At 44.5% G+C, this 25,004-nt stretch overlaps 1 protein-coding gene across 1 annotated transcript in view; it reads left to right on the plus strand.

The window, feature by feature from the left end:
- LOC144762212 (mechanosensitive cation channel TMEM63A-like) overlaps positions 1 to 22,918 on the plus strand; it is a 93,224-nt gene extending 70,306 nt beyond the window's left edge. The window contains exon 10 of the mRNA XM_078647363.1: positions 19,044 to 22,918. Coding sequence (XP_078503489.1) covers positions 19,044 to 19,208 — 165 coding nt within the window. The 3' untranslated portion in view covers positions 19,209 to 22,918. The remainder of the gene's footprint in view (positions 1 to 19,043) is intronic.
- The last annotated feature ends 2,086 nt before the right edge of the window (positions 22,919 to 25,004 follow it).

The following is a 25,004-nucleotide window of genomic DNA, read 5'->3' on the forward strand; positions in this document are numbered from 1 at the left end:
CAGATATAGTTTTGGGTTATGGGGTACCGGGGTAGTTTTAGGGTTTAGGGATACGTATGGGTTTTGGGGTACAGGGGTATTTTTAGGGTTCAGGGCTAGGTTTGGGTTTTGGGGTATAGGGGTATTTTTAGTGTTCAGGGGTAGGTTTGGGTTTTGGGGTACAGGGGTATTTTAAGGGTTCAGGGCTAGGTTTGGGTTTTGGGGTACAGGGGTATTTTTAGGGTTCAGGGCTAAGTTTGGGTTTTGGGGTACAGGGGTATTTTAGGGTTCAGGGGTAGGTTTGGGTTTTGGGGTACAGGGTTATTTTTAGGGTTCAGTGGTAGGTTTGGGTTTTGGGGTACAGGGGTATTTTTAGGGTTTAGGGATAGGTTTGGGTTTTGGGGTACAGGGTATATTTATAGGGTTAAGATGGGTTAGTGTTTAAGGGTGTTGGGGTATTTTAAGGAGTAAGGGTGGGTTATGATTATGGGGTGCAGGGGTATTTAAAGGGAGCAGGGTGGGATTAGCACACGATATGAGACATGGCATGAAGGGTGGAACATACCACACGCCCCCAGCGTTTGTCATGCCCCCAGCACACCGCAGACACGCCCACAAGGGACTACTTTGCTGGCACGGTTCTTTTACCTTTTAAATGTATATGGTGGGCGTCTGCATAGCCTATGTCCTTCTGCTGCAACTGTCCTTTCCAACACTGTATTGGGTGTTGTGATTGGTGCTGTGGTTCCTGAGATTACCCGCCTCAAAGGTTTGGGCTCTCTCTTTATTATATTAGTATGGATGGCAGATTTATTTTCACTAAATCTCACTCTCAACTCCCTGCTAGTTTCACTGACAAAACCCTTTTTGCAGGGATATAAGATGAGATACACCACGTTGGCGATCCCAGGTAGAATTATGTTTGAACAGGATTGATTAGGCCCAGCGTGTATGGCCAAAATATAGCTGCCAGTACTGTGGCAAACAACTTTGTTTCTACATCTAACAATAAGATCACCCTGTAGGATCTACACACGGGGCGATCGCTGCCTGGCTTGGGTGTTACTGAAATCTTGACCCACAACATTCATTCAATAAATGAATTGAACATGTGTGCGAATATTGGGACTAGGCCATTACGGACTGTCCTGTAGAGTTTGTGTGAACCCATTGGTGTGGGTTGCTTTATGGCTCTTGAACCTGGAAATACTGCAGTCACCTCTTCCAACCTAATAGGCAGTGCTACAGTTTTGGCTTGCACGCTGTAAAGGGTCTGTAAACAGAACTCCTTAAAGACATTTGCTATGTTTTGGTGATCTCAGACCATGTCCCCAAAGGGTGTTCTAACTTCTAAGACGATCATGCATCACATTGGCTCTGAGTTGGCCCAGCAACTTCGTTCCCAACACTGTAGTAGTGTTGCTTCATTCATAACCGGGGATAATGTGCTTTATCCATATCTAAAATTCTGCACCAGCAGTATCTCCCATTTCTTCCCCCTATCCTCGGTAACCCCCACACTACAGCGTGTCCGGCAGGGTTTTCATGCTATTATCATCTGTCTTTGTCTGCCATATATTGTCCGGTAGTAATTTGGATCCTTTCTCTAATCTTCCTGCCTGCTATCAGCCCATATCTGTCTCCAGTCTTTTCCTGTGATGGGGCTTAGAGGTGTACATAGTGTCACTGATATAGGTGCCTGATCTGAGATAGCCATGTGCCCGATTTCCGCATTGGTAAGCTGGAGCTTCGTTGCAAATATTGTTAAAAAATGGTCGCCTCTGACATGTGCAGGGTGCCACTGAGAAATACGTGGTGTCCATTGTTTTGGTGTGAAGTGCACTACATATGTCTTTTATGCTCTGTGTGGGTATAACTGACCATCCCTCGCGAGTGCTCCTGTTTGTCCCACCATCTGTGCTTACCTATCTAGGGTTTTGTTTTTGTTCTTTACTATGTTAGGTTTGTCTTATTAAGCTGTCCTCATCTCTAGATTGTAGGATATCCATTCTCGTCAGCCTAAGGAACTGTTCCTGACCTATGTTTAATGCATGCATGTTGGCTCCTGAGGAGTGTGTGTCAGCGCGAAGGCAGAGGGCAAGACACCTACCCTTTTCATGAGCCTCTTTGCGTCTCAACTTTAAAGGTTTGCCACAGCAGGACGGCCCGCCTCCACTTTCAAATGTCCTGAAGAAAATTACTGTTTTGGGACCCATTTGGATTTCAGTCTAAACCAGTCTCTTGAGCAGCTGTGTCTCATAAACAAGGTACATGCCAATTAGAGGGAACATGGGCACTTTATCGCTGGGTGGCAGGGGTAAAGTGCAAAGAGTTCTACAGTAAGCAAAAATATAGTGTCCAGCATAGGGTGAAAAATCCAGGGTGACCCTTCGGAAAGGTGCATATTTGCTCCTGGCATATTTAGCTAGCAAAAAAACATTTTTTTAAACGTGCATTTGCTATGGAGAATCCTCGCACAGCAGGAAAAGGAGCTTGCAAGGAAAGTTACATGACCTTTGCACGAGTGCATCTAGAAACCTGCCCCTGGTGCTGCGTATTCGCCGGACTCCTGAGATATTTGGTGAATTAAAAAGCAGTTGGAGTAATATGTTCCGGTAGTTGTTTCCGCTTCTATTTTTCCTACTTTTTCCATTAATTGGGATATCTATGCCGGGGTGCATATAACTGTTAGTACAGTAGAAAACAGCAGAAAGTGCAACAATTTGGTGGGCAGTAATAGAATTTCTGGCACTCATTATTCACAGTTTTTTTAAAGAGCAAGAAAAATTGATCACCTTGTACTACAGAATTGTGATATTAGCGAAGGGCAAAGGCGTTTTCAATAGCAGTGAAATCCTCATTGAAATCTGGACATGTGTCCTTATTATTTGTGTTTACTCTTCTATTTAGACATGCATAAAACCATAACTCAAAATGTAAAAAATGTCGACAAGTATCCATGCTTTGGTTCTAGGTCATTTTAGTGCAGGCATTGGAAGGTTTGAGACCTTGCTGAGCTATCCCTGCACCACTTCCTTCCTCTGTCTATTATTGTGTGCATGCGGCGTTAGCTCTTGTGGGGCGTGTCCGATCAACTCTGCATACCTGCACCTTGCTATTTCCATCTGAATATTGACAGTGTAGTTGTGAAGTAGCGATATTGCTAACCATATAGGGCTGCCTTTGGATCCTCTCATTTCATCCACTGGCTTTTCAAACAGCCTTGCTTAGCCATTGGCTGGAGACTTTGTCAGTGACGTCTCGGCTCAGCCCGGTGGAGTATTTATCTGGACTTAATGCTGTTGGCTGAATGGGTGAAACCTTCCAACTCCACTTGAGTGCATTGAACTGCAGGAGGAACTCCTTTACAACTATAGCCCTCTCTGTTGGGTCCCACCATCTCCCCTCTCTGCGTCTTGCTCTAATGTACCAACATTGCAAGCTTTAACGCGTTAAATCCCTCTCTGTTGGCCTTGCCAACTCTTGTTTGTTCGGTATTGTGGTTCTGTTCCCTTTTATACTTCTAGATCACCCACATGGCTGGTGTGCTTACTTAGAAGGACTCCGGTTTTATGCCTGTGACTTTTGCATTCCCCCATTCTTGCCTGTTTCTCTACACATCTGCTTTGGTAACAAGACAAAATATCGAATTCAAAATATAGAATTACCAAAATATCGAAGTCAAAATATAGAATGGACAAAATATCGAATGGACAGAATATAGTGGTGAAAAATATCGAATTGAAGGTAAGTAATATCGATTTTTTTTTTTTAAATATAGAAAGTCAAAATATCGAAGTATATAATATAGGTATTAAAATTAAGTGTTTTGTATGTTAGTATATAAGTGAAAAGTGTATATTATTTTTGTAATTTATTTTAAGTAATGAATTTTACGTTATTTAATTTTTGTGTAATTTAATTCTGTAGCGAGTTGTGGGTTAATATGGGAATAGGGTGGGAAGTAATTTATTTATATAAAATTAAATATTAATTTTTAGAAATTACAAATTATTTTAAATTTAATTTTGCGTTTTAGTTCTGTAGCGGGTTGTGGGTTTATAGGGGAATAGGGTGAGATGTAATTGAATTGTAATTAATTAAATATTTGTATTTATTTATTGGTATTCATTTTGAATTAATTGCTAATTAATTTTTAATTGGTAATTAATTTTTATTAATTAATAATTATGTTAATTTTATTAATTTCTTTTCTGTAGCGGGTTGTGGGTTTATAGGGGAATAGGGTGGGAAGTAATGTAATAGTAATTATGTAAATAATTTTTATTTATTTATTGGTTTTCTTTTTTATTCACTAATTAATTGTGAATTGGTAATCATATTTTATTAATTGGTAATTCATTTGTATTAATTGATAATTACGATAATTGTATCAATTTATTTTATGTAGCGGATTGTGGGTTTATAGGGGAATAGGGTGGGAAGTATTTTAATTGTAATTAATTACATATTAAAAATACTTTTTGTGTATTGATAATTTACTATTAATTAATTATTAATTGGTATTAATTTGTATTCATTCGTTTTTGTTATTGAAAATTAATTAGTTAATTATGAATAGGTAATTAATTTTAATAACTAATATTTATTTGTATTTATAATTGATTATTTATTACATAATATTAAATTGGCAATTAATCGTAGTTAATGTTTTATCGGTATTGTTATTTAATTTATTTTTATTAATATATTAAATCACTACTTTACCTACTGTTAAATTCACTAGAGTGGTAATAGTAATTTTTACCCCTGCGCTATCCAACGCTTTCCCTACTGTTGCACTCTCTGGAGTGGGACTAGTAATTTTTACCCTCCCTCTATCCAACGCTTTCCCGACTGTTGCACTCACTGGAGTGGGAATAGTAATTTTTACCCTCCCTCTATCCAACGCTTTCCCTACTGTTGCCCTCACTGGAGATGGAATAGTAATTTTTACCCTCCCGCTATCCAACGCTTTCCCTACTGTTGCGCACTCTGGAGTGGGAATAGCAAATGTTAACCTCCAGTTATCCTATGGTAAAAATATTGTATCTTTTTTATTAATATTAAGTTAATATATATATATATGTGTATTTTTTTTTAACTTAACCTTCAAATTATTAAATAATTAATTTATTGAAGTATTTTTAAGTATGTTTTAGTTAGTTATATTTCTTATTTCATTAATTTTAAATTAATTTAAAGACATTAAAAAAAATCGATATTTTGACTAACTATATTTTTGAAAACGATATTTTTGATTCAATATTTTTGTACTTACCTGTTTGTAGATAGGAATTCGATATGTTTGCATTCTATATTTTTTCTTCGATATTATGTCAGTGATCCATCTGCTTTCTGTCATGGGGCAGGGCCCCCCTGTGATCTCACTCCCCTGCATGGCTTCCGTTTTTTGGTGCACTTATTTTCCTTTCGGTACATCATGCTGCAGGCTCTTGAAGCCAGTCTCCTTACCCAAGGAGCTCTCATGTATGTCTGCTGGTGTGCCTGGCAGCTGTTTGGTACCATGCTGCCGGGGCACAACTAGACCCAACCTTTGGTAGGGGTGTGGGGCGCTAACACTTCCAATAAGTGGGGCGGAACAAGCATTCAGGCAATATAGGTGGATATATCTTTAAATACAACAAGAGGGAAAGAAGTGACAAACTGCAATTTACACATATTGGACAAATTCTGTCTGATTATGATTGACAGACTGGAGTTCATACTGACCCCTAGAATCTTCACTTGGGCTCAGTTGTTTGGGGGTGGGCCACATTGTTGATAGGTGACGTTTGATCCATTTTCGACATATGAATATTTTGATTTGTGATGTGTTTATATTGCTGTGGTTGGCATCATGCATTATTTGACTGCTTATGGCATTGTAGAATTGAGAAGGAGTCAAAGTCCTGTGGGTTTTCATACTTCAGTATGATATGTGTATCAACTGCTTATCAGTAACACTTGAGATTTAAGGAGACGATTAGGTCCAGTAGAGAGCTGACCTGAAGGGAGGAGTGAGATGATCTATCTGATAGAAAAGGTGCAATCTGCTTCAGTTGTGTGCCACACACTCTGATACTGTCAAGTCTCTGAAACAGCTCAGGATAGTGAACAGTGTCAAAAGCAAGGGGGAGTTTAAGTAATAGGTGTGCTGGTACTCCATTTTTAATCCACCGTATGTTAAAAAAATCACCCCATGTGGAAATAACTGCTGATTCTGTGGCACGGCCATGCCAGAATCTGTGTTGGTAATTTGAAAGCAGTTTATTTATTTGATGAATGCTTTGAGGCAGATTTTTCAATCACCCTTTTTAGGTCTCGCTGGTGTTAGCAGCGCATAGCACTGCTCCAGCGAAAGACCTATTGTTGTGGGTTTGCCGGGAATGAGGACAGGGGATGAGCACGCGCTTTTCCTTGGCGATTTGACCTCGTGGGCGCGCGCACGCCCAGTCCGGCGCCGTGCACATCCCCAGTCCTACATTCAGAGCAAGTCAGGCATTCGAAATCGCGCGCACACGCACACACACGCACACACACGCACGCACACGCGCGCACACACACACACATACATACATATACCCACGCAGGCACAATGCATCAGGACGCACACACACGCACAGCTAACAGACACACAGTCACACATATACATACACACGCACAGCTACACACACGCGCACACACACACACAACTACACGCGCACACGCACAGCTACACCCACACACGCGCACCCCCCCACTCACCTGGCTCTTTTCTTGCTGCGCTGCTACGTGATGTCTCATACCGTTATGCCTTGCCTGCTCTCCCGGGAACTCCATCACTCCCGGAATCCCTGCTTTCTTCTGGCATGAGGTCACGTGTTCTTGGCATCACGCGTACTGATTGGTGGATACCCAGCCAATGAGTCAGCACATTATTACTCTGTCGGCGTGCGGGATCGCCTGTGTCCGGAAAGTGCAGATTCACCACGAAGAACCGGGGTAAGAGGGCCGAAATTGTGTGGAGTGGTTGAGAAATCTGCGGGTGATGCTGGGGGAAGCATGTTTGTGAGTTGGTAAAGGGTCACCCTCATACATAAACACACTAGCCCCATCCTCTCGCCCCATAACACCACGAGGGAGGCAGCGTTCTGGTTCTAGCTCTCTCCCACGTGTACTTCTCCCCCAGGACCCTTCTGCCCACTCCATGCTTCTCTCTCCCGCCCATGTGTTTCTCTTCTCCCCCATGTGTTTCTTTTCTTCCCCATGATCCACGTTGCTGCCTCTCAGTGTTGGATACTTATCCAGCCACACTCCTTGTTGCTTCCCCTTCCCTCTGTGTCGGTTCCCTCCGCCCTCTGTGTATGTCTCCTCACCTCGCCCTCGGTCAGCCCCCCCCACCCTCCCAGACCCCCCACCCTCTTTGTCAGTCCCCCACCCCTTCCATGTTGCTTCCGCCGCAACAATCAACCCTCCGTGTGCGTCCCTCACCGGCTTTAAAAAACACTTTGCCGTTAGTGGGTCCCAATAGGGAAAAAGCCTTTGCTTTTTGTTCAAGTATAACCAAAATAACCAAAATAGTGCTTGTAACGGAGCAGCTCGTTTAAAAAGTCGTGTGCGCAGTTTTCCACTTCAATGGGAAAGATTTCGGCTACGTTCACAAAAAAGTGTTAAATACACTGGTACCACCTGCCTCCGTGGCTCCCTGACCCTCAGTGCCAGACAATCGTAATTATTTTTTTGTGAAGAGTTTGATGAGCAGAGAAGGCTTAGCCAGCAAACAATGAGTGTGTCGTAATGGTGGTCTTCTCAACTACGTGTTAACGATTGCCAAAGCACGTGCACAAAGAGGTGGTTACAGATATGAAACAACTAAATTTCCTAGGATTTTAATTGCGCAGTGTGAATCCATCTGAAAATGCCGACAAAAACCAAGAGGCTCCATCGCAAATAAATAAAAATTATTTGCAATGCAATATGCGTCTCATTTGCAAGAGTTTAAGCTATTAGCATTGTAAATGACAATGCCTTTTATCTATGTAAATAAAAGGCAATGACATTTACAATGCCAATAGCTCAAACATGCTTAAATGCGAGACCTATTGCATTGCAAATGCTTGTTGACTAAAACCAACAGTTATTAGCCAGAGGTTAGAAGATCTCTTTGCTCACGGTCTGTTTGGTTTTGGGAGAGTTTTAGGTAAGACATTTAGTGTTCCTTTGGGGAAAATACCTATATTCAAGGAGTTGTTAGCTGCTCTGGCTGGATTGGCTGCACAGATATCCATGAGGACATGGGTCTGCCGGGGATCCCGCTGGCCCAGAAGCATCTGCAGCATTGATGAAGCCTTCTACTGTATTACCAAGGAATCGGGCTGGAGGCGGAACCTTTATCCTCTGAAATCTTCTAGGGGGGCTGTTGTTTGTCAAGTGGAGGCCTCATCAGGTTTGCAGACCTCTTAACACCTCTCTCTATTCAAATCTTCTGTCCTACGTTGAGGGCTCTCAGCTCTCCAGGCTCTAGGACAGCTCCCCAGGACATACAGCAGGTCTCCCTTAACCCCTTGGCCGCGGCGGTATTTCCGCCCCGGCGCTAGGGGGTAGAGGGGGTGGGGGCGCGGGGCGCCTCAATGCTCGTGACGGAACCACTCCATCACGAGCCACGGTGGCGCTGTGCTTGTGACGGAATGGTTCCGTCACGGCCCCGCCCGCTCAATAGAACGCGCCGCGCAGGGGCAAGATTGATGCCGCGCGGATGCGTTGCTGGGCCGTGACGGAACCATTCCGTCACCAGCACAGCGCCACCGTGGCTCGTGATGGAATGGTTCCGTCACGAGCATGCAAAGGGTTAAGCAAGGCAGACATGAGGTCCATGGCTCGTTAGCTTTACGGGCTCCAGTCAGCTTTCTTTGGTACCACCTTGTGGGTCTTCAGAAGAAAGAAAAAAATAAACATGCAAGCTGCTCACCATTTACAGGGGGAGGAACAGCTATTCCTGCATGTGTGTGCTGTGTAGACATAGCAGGCAGTGATTGGAAATCATGTATATTCAAACCAGTGATTATTCAGTGAGACGAAACGTGCACTTGTTTAGTATCCACAAAATGGTAGATTTACAGGTCTCAACTAAACATGTACATAGTGAAAAGAAATTAGGTAAGCCATATTAATTTAGGAAAACTGAATTTTCCTGAACATGCTGTTGGATCAGATATTTTCTCTGTGAGTTGCACAGTTATGTTGCTCTATTCTGAAGGCCCAGCTGCAACTATCCTGTATCCTGTTTTTTTTAATTTTGGCTAAAGGCTCATGCTAACATAAAATGTGCTTAGAGGCCTACCCTATCCGTGACACAAGTGAGGTCCTGGAACTGTCCTGTAACCTGGAGGGGTGCATAAAGTGTGCCCTCATTTTGCTGACACTGTATTACCGCCCCTGTTTTTGCTTTAACAGGTACAGTGGTGGTGGTAGCATACCATGTTTTGTAAATCTGCACTTGTGCCCTTTCTGTGCTGCTGGCACAATTTGTGTAAAGTTCTGCTGCGATTTCTAACTCAGAACCTATTGGTAACATCCCAATTGATTTTATTGTGTTTTTGGCTTCTGTAGTATTTGTAGTATGCCCTTAAGTGAGCAAGAGCAATGAAAGCATGTGGGTCCCATTTTGGAAGCCCCCGTCCTGCTCCTGTGCATGTGTATTGCTGACATTCCTGACGTTTCAGTGAGGAGACGAGGCTCCTTTAAAAATTTACTGAAACACTTCTGCTAAGAGGAGCTTCTGATCAGTCTTCCTGCAGTACTGCCATTTGGTTGGTGGTGGGGCTCTCATCTCTATTTTTCAGGGCGAAAGGGTTCTTTTAACCCCCTCCATGCTGATGACGGCCCCCGGCCGTCATGCACCACGGTGGGCGTGTGCTGATGACGGCTGGGGGCCGTCATGAACCCGCCCACTCATTAAAAGGGCCGCACAGGCGCAGAATCGCGGCCGCGCCCAAAGGGTTAAGTGAAGCCAGTGTTTTGACTTCAGCCTATCACTGTTAGTCAGTTGAAGAAATCTCATACCTCTCTGTGCCTCTTTTGTATGTACTCCTGGCTGGAAACTACCCTGCTGGGAGGAGCGTAACTCTACAAAAAAAGCTGTGTCTGGAGAACAGCCTACTTAGGACACTTGAAAGAAGAAGCTCCGTAAATCTGCTTTGACTGTCTAAAAGTGAGTGCTACTTACATCCTTGCTGCTCCAGTTCCAAGTCCTTTTGCCAAAGAAGGGAGTATTCCACAGCATACTCTGAAGACCACTGCGCAAGTAGAGCTTGTGTCTGTGTGACAGTCTTTACTTGCTGGAAGAGCTGTTCTGAAGCGCCTGAAGACAGCCTGTCTGCTGAGAGCGGGAAGGAGCCAGACTCTAGGGTGGAGGGCCTACCAGGAGCAAGAAGACGGAAGAGCACGATCTAAGCGTATGAGTGCAGTCTCTCTAGAATTGAGGGTCCAAGTGGCAATCGCAGGCTGGCAGCTGACCTTGCCACTATGCAATAGTGGCAATCAAGTTTGAGCTCGCTGCTTAAACCCAGAGCTGTGCCTCTGGCACATGTTGACACACTTACTGGGCTGTGGCCCAGTAACTCCTGCTTGACCCAAGCCGCTGAACTACGTGCGTCACGGGCTAGAAAGGATATGTATTCAGAGTGACCAACTACACTTTGTGTGCCACCTCAGTCTATTAGTTTGTGTCATTCACTTAATACACCATTTTCAACGGGTCTCAACAGCACAATGGTTGCAGGTAGAAATGGTGCACTAAAGGCATCAAAAGAAAACAAGGTGATTTTGAATAAAACTAATACTGTTCTAAAAACCAGTTCACTACTTTTGGGTAATCTACACATTACATTTAACTCAGTTTGTTATTCGTGAAGCATTAATGTAATCAAGTCAATAACCAAATTGAGACTATCAGGAGGAAGGGGATGGCAATAGCAACAAGACTAAGTCAGTTAAAAACAAAGCGTACAGGTCCTATCCTTTCACTTCTCCTCCGGGTAGCAGAAGCTAAAATTCTACCCTCTATCACCTATGGCAGCGAAGCACTGAGGGGCAGGGACGCAAAACTGCTGGACACCACCATGGCCAGGGCTTATAGAGTTATGTTTAGCCTTCCAACTTACACCCTCACCTGCACAGATTCGATTGGAGTTCGGCCTAACCAAACAACGTTTGGCAAGGCAAGGTTCCTATATAATGTGTTGGCACAAAATTAAGAACTTCCCCCGGAATACACTGAACCATCAGCTCTGGCAAGAACTATGTAACATATCCAACTCACCAGCCAGAAAGTACTTGGAGGATTCCCTTGCCACTACCGGGCTAGTCGACCTATGGGAAACTCAAACTACCCATTCGCTCTTGGAGCAAGTAATAAAAAAGGTAATCGAGAAAATCTCCCTTGTCGAAGACAAAGCTGCCTTTGCCCGCAGGAGCCATGCCTGAATGACACTGGGCGGCTACAAATTACTTGGGTCACAGGCATACTTCAACTTGGGGTACTCCAGGAAGAACAAAGAACAATTCTTAAAATACAGGCTAGGAATCCTGCCAGCCATTCCGCACCTTCCACCTTGGCAGAGGGAGAAATGTAGAAACACATGCAGACTATGTGGGAACGGTACTGAGGATATGGAATATCTAATCTGCTCCTGCACCAAATTAAAGGAGGAAAGGGTAGGATTACTTAAAGTGCACTTTAGCGAACGAGGGATTCGAACTCGGAGCCAGGCTGTGATTGCATGCTTCAACCCCAAGGATCTGCAGCTAAATGGGAAGCTAGTAAAATTCCTGTCACCAATAGAATCTAAACAAGGAAGAGCTGCGCCCCGTGCAAATGCAAAACCACATAAGGAAGTTTAAACTTGCACAACTGATAATTTTGAGCACAGACATTTGAACCTCTTCAGAAGAAGCCGAATAAAGGCGCTTTTATATTAGAGACTTTTTAGTTTTTTTAGAAATGCATTTCTCTTGTCTTAATATGTATGAAAAAAAATTTAACGTGTACTTTTGTAATGCTTTTAATTAATCAAAAACAATAAATTAATTACTCAAGTTAATATAAAGTGTGATTATGCGCTTATTAAGCTTTTTATTGAATGTGTTTCAGTAACTTGCTTGATATCTCAGCTATCGCCGTATCGTGAGTGATAAACCGAAAAAAGAGCTCTTTAAGAAGCCCAACTGAGAGAGGGGATTTGGCTCCACTAACCTGTTTATCTCGAGTACAGCACTTATGTTGTGCTGCCAAGAAAGAGTGCGTGTTGCTCCCAAATGGCTCCTGAGTAGTGTTTTCTCAACTAACATGGCAGCCCAATTGAAATGCAGTGGCATGGCAGTGTACAAGTAGAAGACCCCCTCCACAATGATGTGATGTTACTGGTTAAGAGTATTGCTGTGTGAGCCAGCAGCAGTATTACTGGCAGAAGTATTGCTAAATAGAGCTTCCCAAAAGTGGGTTCATATCACCCAAAATGGCTGCCTCGTCCAGCTGATGACATAGTGGCATATGGTCTTCCCAAACTTCCTTGCACTCCAGAAGTACTGGCCACTGCTGCCTTAAACTCTGTTTACTCTCCACAACTTCACTGGCTCTAACAGCCTGTCCCCATCTCCAAGATGATCTGTGGCCTCTACACGCTCTCTCCTCCTGTAGCAGCCCCTACAGAGTGCTATTACAATACAGGCCAATGGGACCAAGTGCCGCTCTACATCATTGCTTCAGAATTGGTAAAACAGCACGTCTGACCATAGGTGCCTCCCCTTTCCATCTCCATGGTCGTTATGAAAGCCAATGGGGCTCAGTGCAGGGCCAACTAGTACCTCTTGAGCTTGTGCTTTCTCCCCCTACCTGCACCACACCTTAGCCAGCAGTCCCCTCTAAGTTCCCGCACCTGCTCACAGCCACTGTTGCAATGCTTAAGCCTTAGCTGTTGGGCTGCCCCCCTCCTGTAGCCTTCAGCTGCTTTCACCACTTCCTTTTGGCTGATCCCCAAGACCTAAGACCAACCCCACCTCCCACACCAGCCACCAGAGGGTCAGCTCAATCTTCTATCCAGTACTATTCCCCCAGCCTCAGTGCACTCTCCCCTCTTGCACTGGACTTTAAATTACACATGAACAAGCATGTAGTACTACAGGAAGAGCATATATTCTGTGGGTGCATTTGTAGACGTGTATGCATGTTCACGAGTGTTAGGTCATTTAATGTGTGCTGTGTTAGAGGTCTACCTGTGTTAGTGCTGGGTAACAATGAGTGCAGAGTGAGCAGTGTGAGTGCAGGATGAAATGTGTGCCTGTGTAAGTGCACAGCAGAAGCCCTGCCCACCCAAGGACCTAATTAATGCAGGCTGCAGAATGACCACGCTGCTGATGTGCAGAAGGCATGACAAAGGCAAGCTCGCCTGTACCTGTCTGTGCCTGGCAAGCACCCAGCGCCGCGACCCCAGGTCCTTTCACCCCCCCAAAGATACAACATTGCCATGCTCTACACTTTCGACCTCACAACATACACTGCCTCTGTGACGACCCACGCTCCTAGGTATGACCTTTCACCTGTACCCACTGCAATTTCACCTGCCACAACACATACACTAGCCCACTTACCAGACCCACCCTGAACACACCACAGACACCACCTGAACAAAAACACCAGCTCTCATGTGGCCTTCTCCGCACTCGCTCACTATGCAAACGCACCGCGGAAATTTGGGACCTTGTCTCTACCTTCACATCCGACGTCCTCTTCCTCTCTGGACCCGGCTCAGTTCCACTTCCACGCACAACAATGCCAGCGCAATACCCAGAGGATGCAATATCACCCATCATAACCGCATCAACAAGCCTGGCGGATGGACAGCCATCACACACGAGAAATTCATCCAATGCACTGCCACAAATGACATAGCCCCAGCAATGGAACACCTCAACTTCCGACTCCAAACAAAGATCAAAACCAACATAAGGGGCACCCTCACCTACCATCCTCCAGGACCATATCCAGCCTTCTGCAATTTCATTGCCCCCCTTGCACAGACTCGAACAACTACATTTTCCTCAGTGACCTGAACTCCCATCTCGACGACAACAATGACATCAACACTACCAACCTCCCCAACAGCATGAACAACATTGGACTTACTCAAATCGTCCTCCACCCCTCTCACACTGCAGGCCACACACTAGACCACATTGTCACCTCCAGGGACTGTATCAGGTACTGCTACACAAATGAACTCACTGGGAACGACCACTCCATCATCCACATCAACATCACCAGCTCACAGGCCTCCGCCCCCAGTGTTCCCAACGCTCCCTACCGAAGCTGGAGCAAAGACTCAAAGGACACATAAATCAATGCCCTCAACACCACCCACCCCATATCCTCGAACAACCTAGACCAGAACGTCCGCAACCTCCACAATTGGGTCACGACTGCGCTGATGGCGTCGCTCCTATCAGCTACAGCACCCACAGAAGGTCCACCAAGCAGGCTAGCTGGTCCACTGAAGACCTCAGAACCTCTAAACAACACTGTAAACAACTGGAAAGGAGATGGCACACCAGCAAAAACAAGGCCGACAAGACTGCCTTCAAGACAGCCCTCAACCTCTACCACAGACAGTTGAGAGAATTGAAGAAAAAGGCCTTTGCCTCACACATTAACTCAAGCACCAATAACAGCGAAGAACTCTTCAACATCGTCAAAGAATTCTCGAACGCCTCAGTTGCAACAGTCACTATTACCCCCACACAGGAACTCTACAACAACCTTGCAAACTTCTTCCACAATAAGATTGGCAACAGAAACTTCAAGCCCAAGGCCACAGACTTCAAGCAACACAACGACGCGATACCACCACAGACATCCGACTAACTAAATGGAGCCAGCTCGCCCCACAGGACACCGCCTCCATCATGAACTCGGTCCACTCAAGGGCCCAAACCGACCCATGCCCTCACCACATCTTTAACCTAGGCGTAGACGGAATCAGCCACCTTGTTCAACACCCAATTGCCACTGCCTTCTTCCCCTAGGACTGTAAACACTCCGAAGTCAACGCCCTAGTAAAGAAGCCGTCGGCAGACCCCAGCTAACTCCACAACTACCGACAAATCTTCTTGCTCCCGTTCCCGGCCAAAGTTAGAAAAGAACATCAGTCAACAACTCTCCTCACATCTGGAACGGAACCGCCTACTCGACTCCTTGCAATCCGGATTCCACAGCAACCACAGCACCGAGACCGCCCTCATCATTGCTCCTGACGACGTCTGACGAGGAGAGACTGTGGCTCTGATCCTACTAGACCTCTTGGTAGCCTTTGATAGGGTCTCTCACCTCACACTCATCACAAGGCTACACAGCATAGGCATCCAAGGAGCTGCTCTCAGATTGATGCCTCTTTTCTCACCAAAAGAATGCAAAAAGTCCACCTCCCCCATCACCTCCAAACCCAATATAATCTGTGAAGTACCCCAAGGATCCTCGCTCTGTCCCACACTCTTTAACACTTATGACACCTCTAGCCAGCATCGCCAAAACCCACAAACTCAAAATCTTATCCCACGCCAAGGACAAACAACTCATCCTTTCTGAAGACACCACCAATACCAACATCGACAACTGCATGACAGATGTCACCAACTGCATGAAGGAAAAATGTCTGGAGCTAAACATGGATAAGACTGGGGTACTGATTTTCGGGAACAAAATCTCCTCTTGGGATGCATCTTGGTGGCCCTCAGAACTCGGACCTACTTCCACCCCCACTGACCACGCTAGCAACCTAGGCACCATTCTGGACAAGAATCTAACCATGACGGCTCAGGTCAACTCCATCTCCTCCTCCTGCTGCTTCATCCCCTGCATGGTTTGTAAAATATTCAAATAGCTATCACCCAGCGCTCATCCTCAGCCGACTGGACTACAGCAATGCTCTCTACGCAGGGATTGGAGCTCACCTCTGATGACTACAGACCATTCGGAATGCTGCAGCCAGACTTGTCCTGGACCTTCCTAGAAAAACTCACATCACCCCCTACCTCTCTGAACTCCATTGGCCCCCTGGACAGAAAAGATGCCAGTTCAAGCTCCTGCCCTATGCATACAAGGCCATAACCACTGCGGATCCGCCTACTTGAACCACCGCCTGAACTTCCATCAGCTCAGCAGAAACCTCTGCTCCTCATCGCTTTCTCTAAACCCACCCTCCCCTTGCATGTGACTTGGCAGATGCGGAGGTTGTGCCATCTCCTACCTTGCAGTGATGACGAGGAATGAGCTACCTTTTCATCTACGGAACTCCCCATCTTTTCCAGAGTAAGATCTGGCTATTCGGCAAATCAATTGGACCCTGCCAGCGCCTGGATACCTTCACGGGTGACAAGTCGCTCTCTACTAATCTACTGAATGGTTGATTGAGTGTAAGGTAATCAGTATGTGCTGTGCCAATGCACGATGATGTATCCCTCTACAGTAACTCTCCATGTCATTGACGGTTCGCAAGTGGGGGTGGAAGGGGGGGGGGGGGTCAGGTGTAATTTGAACTATGATTATTGAAGCTGATCCCACAACAAAATGCCAGTCTTTTGGATGTGTGAAATTTCCTTTTCTAGAGATGGGTGAGCCATTGAAGGCCAGAGCCAGATGTTGAACTCTGGAGAAGTGTTCTTGGAACTTCAAGCCAAGTCTTCTTGTGGCTTCTGCCACCCACATCCTTATGTTAGTCACCAAATTCCCTTCCTCTTCATCTAGCGACTAAATGATGCAACATTAAATCAGGAAACCTGGTTTCAGACAGTTTATCTGCTTGACAAAATGTGTGCTACCCTGGGCAATTTCCTTATTTCACTGTGCCTCCTTTTATTTTACTATCACATTAAAGCGTACCTTAAACACTCCATCTAGGATGTGCCTTCTACAAAAACCCAACATGTATATGTTTTAATAGACTTAAATGTTGCCCCATTTGTTATAAAAACCTAAGCGGCGTTCACATGACATCTGACGCGCCTCTTGGTTCACTAATAGCAGTGTCATCGCAGGTATGAATGTTTCAAAGTTTACGTTTAGAACCTATGACTTCTTATAAATTTCAATCAATGCAGAAAATCATTTTAATGCACTGAAGTGAAACACTTCCGTGTTAAAGAAATATACCTTTTGAAATGTGTTTCTTTAGCACGTGTTTACTAGACGAATTGTATGTCGCACTGAGCTTTGGCTGGGCCTTCTCTGTCCTCATTTATAGTTTTCCTGAAATCCACTCTCCCACTGTGGTAGCAACAGTCCATGACAAGAGCGGCGACAGCAGTGAGAGTGGGGGGCGGTAGCAATTAAAACACACAAGGACTCGTGAACTGCGAATGGCCTTTTGAAGACCTGCCAAATACTTTAGATGAGGCCGAGCCAGAGAGGTCAGCCCCTGGCCCGCCCAGGACACTTTAAGAACTGCTGTGTACTCACCAGCCTGGGCTGCGGCAGAAGCCCCCTCAGCCCAATGGGCGTTGTGTGTCTGCCATGCTGTGGTGCCCGGGGGACAACACTGTTCTCCTGCATGGTGTATGTTTAGAGTGGACCATTCATGTGGGTTTTGATTGTGCTAATTCTATGTCAGAATGTAACGTACAGAAATATTGTCAGACTTAAATATTGTGTCTCGAATATTGTTTACAAAAATACCATCCAACAGTTTGTCGATTTTCTATCATTAACTCTAATTCAGCAATGTTTTTGTAGATGCTATTTAGGGCACAATATTTATGTCTGATACACAGCAGCCCCTTACTCACCCGAAACTGGTCTCAGGATGCTTGTTTCCAGTTCAGGGAGGACCTGGCTTGGCAGTTCGGGCTGGACTGTTCCCATGAGGCACAGGGCCAAGACTGATTTGCATATGGCTGGGTCTGAACTGTGATGGTGAATTGAGCTAAAGAACGAAGATGGATTCAACCCAGATCTGTGACTGGGGGTGAGTGTCTGAAAAGTTTCAGCGCTCCGTCCATCATCTCCTTGTGTATGTCTTGATATACAATCTGTCATAGTCAGACCCTGCCCCATTGGCCCCAGGATTTTGTGGCCTAGTTTGGCAAATTTTGGGGCAAAAAAATATAAAATTTGCAGCTGTTTTCAAGCACTTGGCAAAAAAATACTGCTTTTCTGTGTGGTCTGTTACTGCTGGAGACTCTGACAAGTCACAGTCTGTGACCTGATTGGAACATAGGGCAGCAGGGTTGGCAAGATGCAGGTGCCTGGGGGATGGTTGGCCGATGAGTCTTTTGGGGGGAGGGCCAGTTAAGTTGTGGGAGAAGGAGGGCACACGGGGAGTGGGCACAGAAGGAATTGGGCAGGGGGCCAGGGGAGATACGGGGATGGAGGGGGAGAGGGTAGATGCTACTGTGCATCAAGAGAGGAGGCAGGTCAGAGTTCCAGTGGTACAGCAGGCCCACAGGCAGGCTACTGCGGGGAGCAGGTGGGTACAATTTAAAGACTAATAGGAGATTGGATCAGGTATATACCTGCAAATCCTGGTGTCTGGCACTCATTTTGCAGGTTGTTTTCACACTGTGCGCATTTGTAAGTGATGATTGTTGCGACGCCGGTGACTGAGAAAGTTAAAACCTCTCCTAGGCTACCACCTGGCTTGTTGCTCGCCTTCTTTTTATTGCCCAGCAGCAGTGACTAGCCAATACAAGAATGTTCAGTTTATCTTCTTTTCAATTACATTGCATGCAGTATCTTTTTAATTTTTTTTTATTAAAGTGCTGATTTTGCCATTTCTTTTTCAAATTCCCAGAAGAAGTCCCAGGGCCGGTCTGCATAGAGCTTTTTCGTCCATTTGACACAAGTAGAGAATAAAATAAAAGGGCACTACCAAAAACATTGGAAATCTGTACAGTGCATCATCGCAGTACGATGGAAGTTTAGGTGCAACTGTAAATATATAGTGTACGTTAATATTATTAGGAAGCATATGTGTGTTGGTCGAATGAAGATTATAATGATAGACATACCAATAACAAAATGGTTTCTCTATTTTCAGGTCTATGTTCCAAAAGCGTTGCTTTCCGCTGATCCTGTGCCCACTCCTTCGGCTCCAGAGGGAGCAGGACCGAGGTCCTACGGCACCATGGAAGACGCCTTCACGCCGGTCACAGACGACGACATGGTCCAACTAGTGGTGGATGATGATGAAAACATACATTAACAACTTCTCTGTCATCCTTAGCTCATACCTGAGATGTGCCTCCTCCCTGGGACTCGTTTACTGCTGCTGACTCCCAAGCTCCAATGGTTTCCTGTGAAGAGGACAAAGGGAAACAAGTCCCAAGCGTAGGGATCCTTGGGCTCCCGTGTGATATGGTAATACACAGGCACTGTATCCTTGGAGGAGCTGAGCATGTCAGAGACACATGGCTCCCACAAAATACCAGCGGAGAGGAGGCCGTTGGGGTGCCGAGAATTCTACAGAGAGCTCTTCCCAGGGCAAAGGTCAAGATACTCCGTCCAACCTAATACGCCCCACTCGTAGTCCAGAAGTTATCTGTCTAACGTGCTGTATTTATAATTCAGCTGTCATCATGTTATTTTTAATTTATTCCAGCTGAATACAGCTCGAAGAGAGCTTTAGTTAAGCCTTACTAAACAAAGCAATGGCTGGAACGGACTGGATTTATGGAGAAAGGTTGCAGGTTCTTAGAGAAAGTCACGACAGGAAATGGCCACCGGGTGGCGATAGTGTGCCGCAACCTAACTATTTAAGCACTGGTAGACGTCACTTAATTCCCATTTGACTCCGATTCAATGCACGAGTATTGCACATCGGTCCGCGGTTTTGTATTGTATTCTGGCAATTACAGTCTTGAAATTCTAATAGATAAACAGAACTAAAAGTACCAGAATGCCAGCATGCAAGCATGCAAGCACGCATGAAAGAGAGAAACTTGGACGCACTGCGACTGGTGTCTCTTTGCCAATCTCCGGCGTCTGTTTTTTGCCTCAGACTAATTTTGGGTACACCATAATCTCACTTTTAGCTCACAAGCCCTTATTAATCAGAAGTTGTATGGGTTAAAACGGAGCAAACACGTTTGGCAGCATTTTGGCAGCTCGCAGTGCAGAACTGAGCAGGTATATTAAGCTCCAGGCAAGACACAAGGGAACAGGTTTTGAGGCCACAATTGCACAGTCATTGAACATAAAAAGAACTTCATATATGGAAAAGAGTGTTTAATGAAGAAAGCATGAGCCATTTATTTACAAATTTGAAAATTGCAGCTAACTGATATAGCCTTAAACAGAGCCCCTTTTTACTCCTATCTTAAAGTTTTTTTTTACTCCATTTCTTATTATTTTATGCCCTGCTGCAAATCTTTACATTGCGGTTAATCATTAATGCTCAGTTGCCTGGTGAAACATGACTTTCTATATATATATTTTTGCACCAATGCAAAAATGTACCTAATCTAATATGATATCCTGCCTCTGTCACTTCCTTAAAAGACTATTGCAAACAGGAGTGCTCACCCGCAGCACCCCTAACAAAGGCCTTCGAATGCTACACAATGGGTCCTCGTTTTTTGAAAGGTTGAGTCTGAGTACCATTAAGTATACTATGCAAAAACACAACCAAGAAATGACATCACATTCACTTTAGACATTGACTTGCATCCTCTGTCTCTCCTGTTAGTGGTATCACTGGTTGCAACAAAAAGCAGGGAAAATGGGTGTAAATGGGGTAAATAAAACCCTTATAAACACTCCAAAACACACACACAAGCTAGAGTTCTCTGTCGTGTATACTGGTAACTTAAAGTCGCAGTACATGATTTGAATGCAATTCACCGCGGATCCCGCCACAATAAATATGATTGCCCCAAGCCACTAAAGGGTTAATTCTGTGCAGTGTAACTGTGCACACACTCTCATCTCCCTGAAGTCACTCCCAGATAGGTGTTAGTATGAAATCACTCCCAGAGTGCCATGATAACTGTACCTCATACACCTCCTAGGATTACCTCGTCGCCAAATGAAGTACCAAGTTCCATATGTCCCAGATCCAACGCTAGGCTAATCTTGTGTCCTGAAACAGGGTTAGGACACACATGCATCTCAATGCGTTATTGTGCCAAATAGATATTCAGTAAACTATTGTTTTTATAAAAATAGGCAGACATCATCAAAAATACATCACTGAGTTTTTGGGACCTGCATCTAATAACATGCGCTTTACTGTAACTTCCAACGCATTGGATATTTTGCATGCGTAAATGTACCCATTAGCTTCTGTGATCGCAATCTCCATGCCCCTAACAGTGTGCAAGTAATCATACCCTACCAGCCAGCTTCTCTGCCAGTAATCCACCCGTCAGTCAGTATTGTGTTGTGTTCTGCCCCAAAAGCCGGTACCGCAAAGTAGCCACCCCATCAGTTTACCACTCTGCAAGCTCTGTTCAGTACTCACCCCTAACCAGTAAATGATGTGTACACGCGCCTGTCAATCAGTACAGGGTAGATAGCAGCTATCTCTTTTGACAGATGTCAACTGCCAAAGGAATGAGTCGCCTCTATAAAGATTTACTGCAGCCACAACCTCAGGTTTGCCCTTTACAGAGCCAGTACACCACCACCTTTTAATGAGAGGGATGCATCTACAGATTAATTTATAACTACAAGGATGCATTTATCTCCAGAGTAACCTGTAACTACAAGGATGCATTTATCTCCGGAGTAACCTGTAACTACAGAGATGCATCTATCTCCAGAGTATCCTGTAACTACAGAGATGCATCTATCTCCAGAGTATCCTGTAACTACAGAGATGCATCTATCTCCAGAGTATCCTGTAACTACAGAGATGCATCTATCTCCAGAGTAACCTGTAACTACAGAGATGCATCTATCTCCAGAGTATCCTGTAACTACAGAGATGCATCTATCTCCAGAGTAACCTGTAACTGCAGAGATGCATCTATCTCCAGAGTATCCTGTAACTACAGAGATGCATCTATCTCCAGAGTAACCTGTAACTACAGGGGTACATCTATCTCCAGAGTAACCTGTAACTACAGGGGTGCATCTATCTCCAGAGTATCCTGTAACTACAGAGATGCATCTATCTCCAGAGTAACCTGTAACTACAGGGGCGCATCTATCTCCAGAGTATCCTGTAACTACAGAGATGCATCTATCTCCAGAGTAACCTGTAACTACAGAGATGCATCTATCTCCAGAGTAACCTGTAACTACAGAGATGCATCTATCTCCAGAGTAACCTGTAACTACAGGGGTGCATCTATCTCCAGAGTAACCTGTAACTACAGGGGTACATCTATCTCCAGAGTAACCTGTAACTACAGGGGTGCATCTATCTCCGGAGTATCCTGTAACTACAGAGATGCATCTATCTCCAGAGTAACGTGTAACTACAGGGGTGCATCTATCTCCAGAGTAACCTGTAACTACAGAGATGCATCTATCTCCAGAGTAACCTGTAACTACAGGGGTACATCTATCTCCAGAGTAACCTGTAACTACAGGGGTGCATCTATCTCCAGAGTAACCTGTAACTACAGGGGTGCATCTATCTCCAGAGTAACCTGTAACTACAGAGATGCATCTATCTCCAGAGTAACCTGTAACTACAGAGATGCATCTATCTCCAGAGTAACCTGTAACTACAGGGGTACATCTATCTCCAGAGTAACCTGTAACTACAGGGGTGCATCTATCTCCAGAGTATCCTGTAACTACAGAGATGCATCTATCTCCAGAGTAACGTGTAACTACAGGGGTGCATCTATCTCCAGAGTAACCTGTAACTACAGAGATGCATCTATCTCCAGAGTAACGTGTAACTACAGGGGTGCATCTATCTCCAGAGTAACCTGTAACTACAGAGATGCATCTATCTCCAGAGTAACCTGTAACTACAGGGGTACATCTATCTCCAGAGTAACCTGTAACTACAGGGGTGCATCTATCTCCAGAGTAACCTGTAACTACAGGGGTGCATCTATCTCCAGAGTAACCTGTAACTACAGAGATGCATCTATCTCCAGAGTAACCTGTAACTACAGAGATGCATCTATCTCCAGAGTAACCTGTAACTACAGGGGTACATCTATCTCCAGAGTCACCTGTAACTACAGGGGTGCATCTATCTCCAGAGTATCCTGTAACTACAGAGATGCATCTATCTCCAGAGTAACGTGTAACTACAGGGGTGCATCTATCTCCAGAGTAACCTGTAACTACAGAGATGCATCTATCTCCAGAGTAACCTGTAACTACAGGGGTGCATCTATCTCCAGAGTAACCTGTAACTACAGAGATGCATCTATCTCCAGAGTAACCTGTAACTACAGGGGTGCATCTATCTCCAGAGTAACCTGTAACTACAGAGATGCATCTATCTCCAGAGTATCCTGTAACTACAGAGATGCATCTATCTCCAGAGTATCCTGTAACTACAGAGATGCATCTATCTCCAGAGTAACCTGTAACTACAGGGGTGCATCTATCTCCAGATTAACCTGTAACTACAGAGATGCATCTATCTCCAGAGTAACCTGTAACTACAGGGATACATCTATCTCCAGATTAACCTGTAACTACAGGGGTGCATCTATCTCCAGAGTAACCTGTAACTACAGGGGTGCATCTATCTCCAGAGTAACCTGTAACTACAGGGGCGCATCTATCTCCAGATTCACCTGTAACTACAGAGATGCATCTATCTCCAGAGTAACCTGTAACTACAGGGATACATCTATCTCCAGATTAACCTGTAACTACAGGGGTGCATCTATCTCCAGAGTAACCTGTAACTACAGGGGTGCATCTATCTCCAGAGTAACCTGTAACTACAGGGGCGCATCTATCTCCAGAGTAACCTGTAACTACAGGGGCGCATCTATCTCCAGAGTAACCTGTACCTACACCAGATCGCCCTGAGTACCACTCTCCAACACTATGAGAATGTTGAATCCATACAAAGGAACATTCATTTGAGCCCAGGATTAAAGTGGTAAAGATGATGCCCAAGTGTTGTTACTTGGCAAACAGTCACTGCCATTCACAGTGCTATCATAATATGATGCAAAATATATTATTATCATATAGTATGTCGCATAATGTCACTGTTTTTGCATGAAGGGTTCTCGCAAAGAAATCCATTAAACAAGTAAACCAGTTTAGAGTATGTGGAAGTAGTCTCATATCCACTGTTTAATCTGTGATGCATCTAGTGCTAATCTACTGGGCATCTCTTGGGATCTGACCAACGTACTCCTTCGGATTTCAAAAACAATACTGCCAAATATCTGCCAAAAATGTTTAATCAGTTCGTCATTACATCAGTGTGAACAAAGTGTCAAAAGTCTCACTGTCCTCACAGTTGTCTGTGCTAAAAACACATGAAATCCAAGCATTGGGCCCATCTACAATTTTTCACGTGAAACACCTAAACTTTTATATTCAGAACGGGTGGTATTGATTTTCAACTTTAGCCGATTTTTGAAAGTTGATAACAAAGAATTTTGGACTTTAATTACTTTAATAGGGAATTATTTTCTGCTTTTGTATATTTATTTCTAAAGTTGCTGTTTTGACACTTGAAGCGTTTTTCCTGTACCTTCAACAGGACTAGATTGAGATGCAACATTTGTCTGTACAGCACGCAACGTTTGTGTACAGAATTGAGTTTAGGTCAGTGGCACTGATAACTATGAGTAGGTCTCTTATACCGTTACTACGAGGAATCAAGGTTATAATCTTTTCAGTCAAAGCAACTTCTCAACCACTGTTCTTGCACTTTTCCATGCAATGTGAGTGTTACATGAAGCATCCTAGCCATACACTTGATATGCAATGCCCACTGTTCTTTAGGGCTTAAAAATATCTCCAAACTTTGTATTTTATTAATTTATGTATACATAATATGGTTTGACCAAATAGGATTGCAACTAAGTTTCCTAAATTAGTATTTTTATACAGTACTCCA

Source organism: Lissotriton helveticus, chromosome 6 (assembly GCF_964261635.1).
Source record: "Lissotriton helveticus chromosome 6, aLisHel1.1, whole genome shotgun sequence".
NCBI lineage: Eukaryota > Metazoa > Chordata > Amphibia > Caudata > Salamandridae > Lissotriton > Lissotriton helveticus.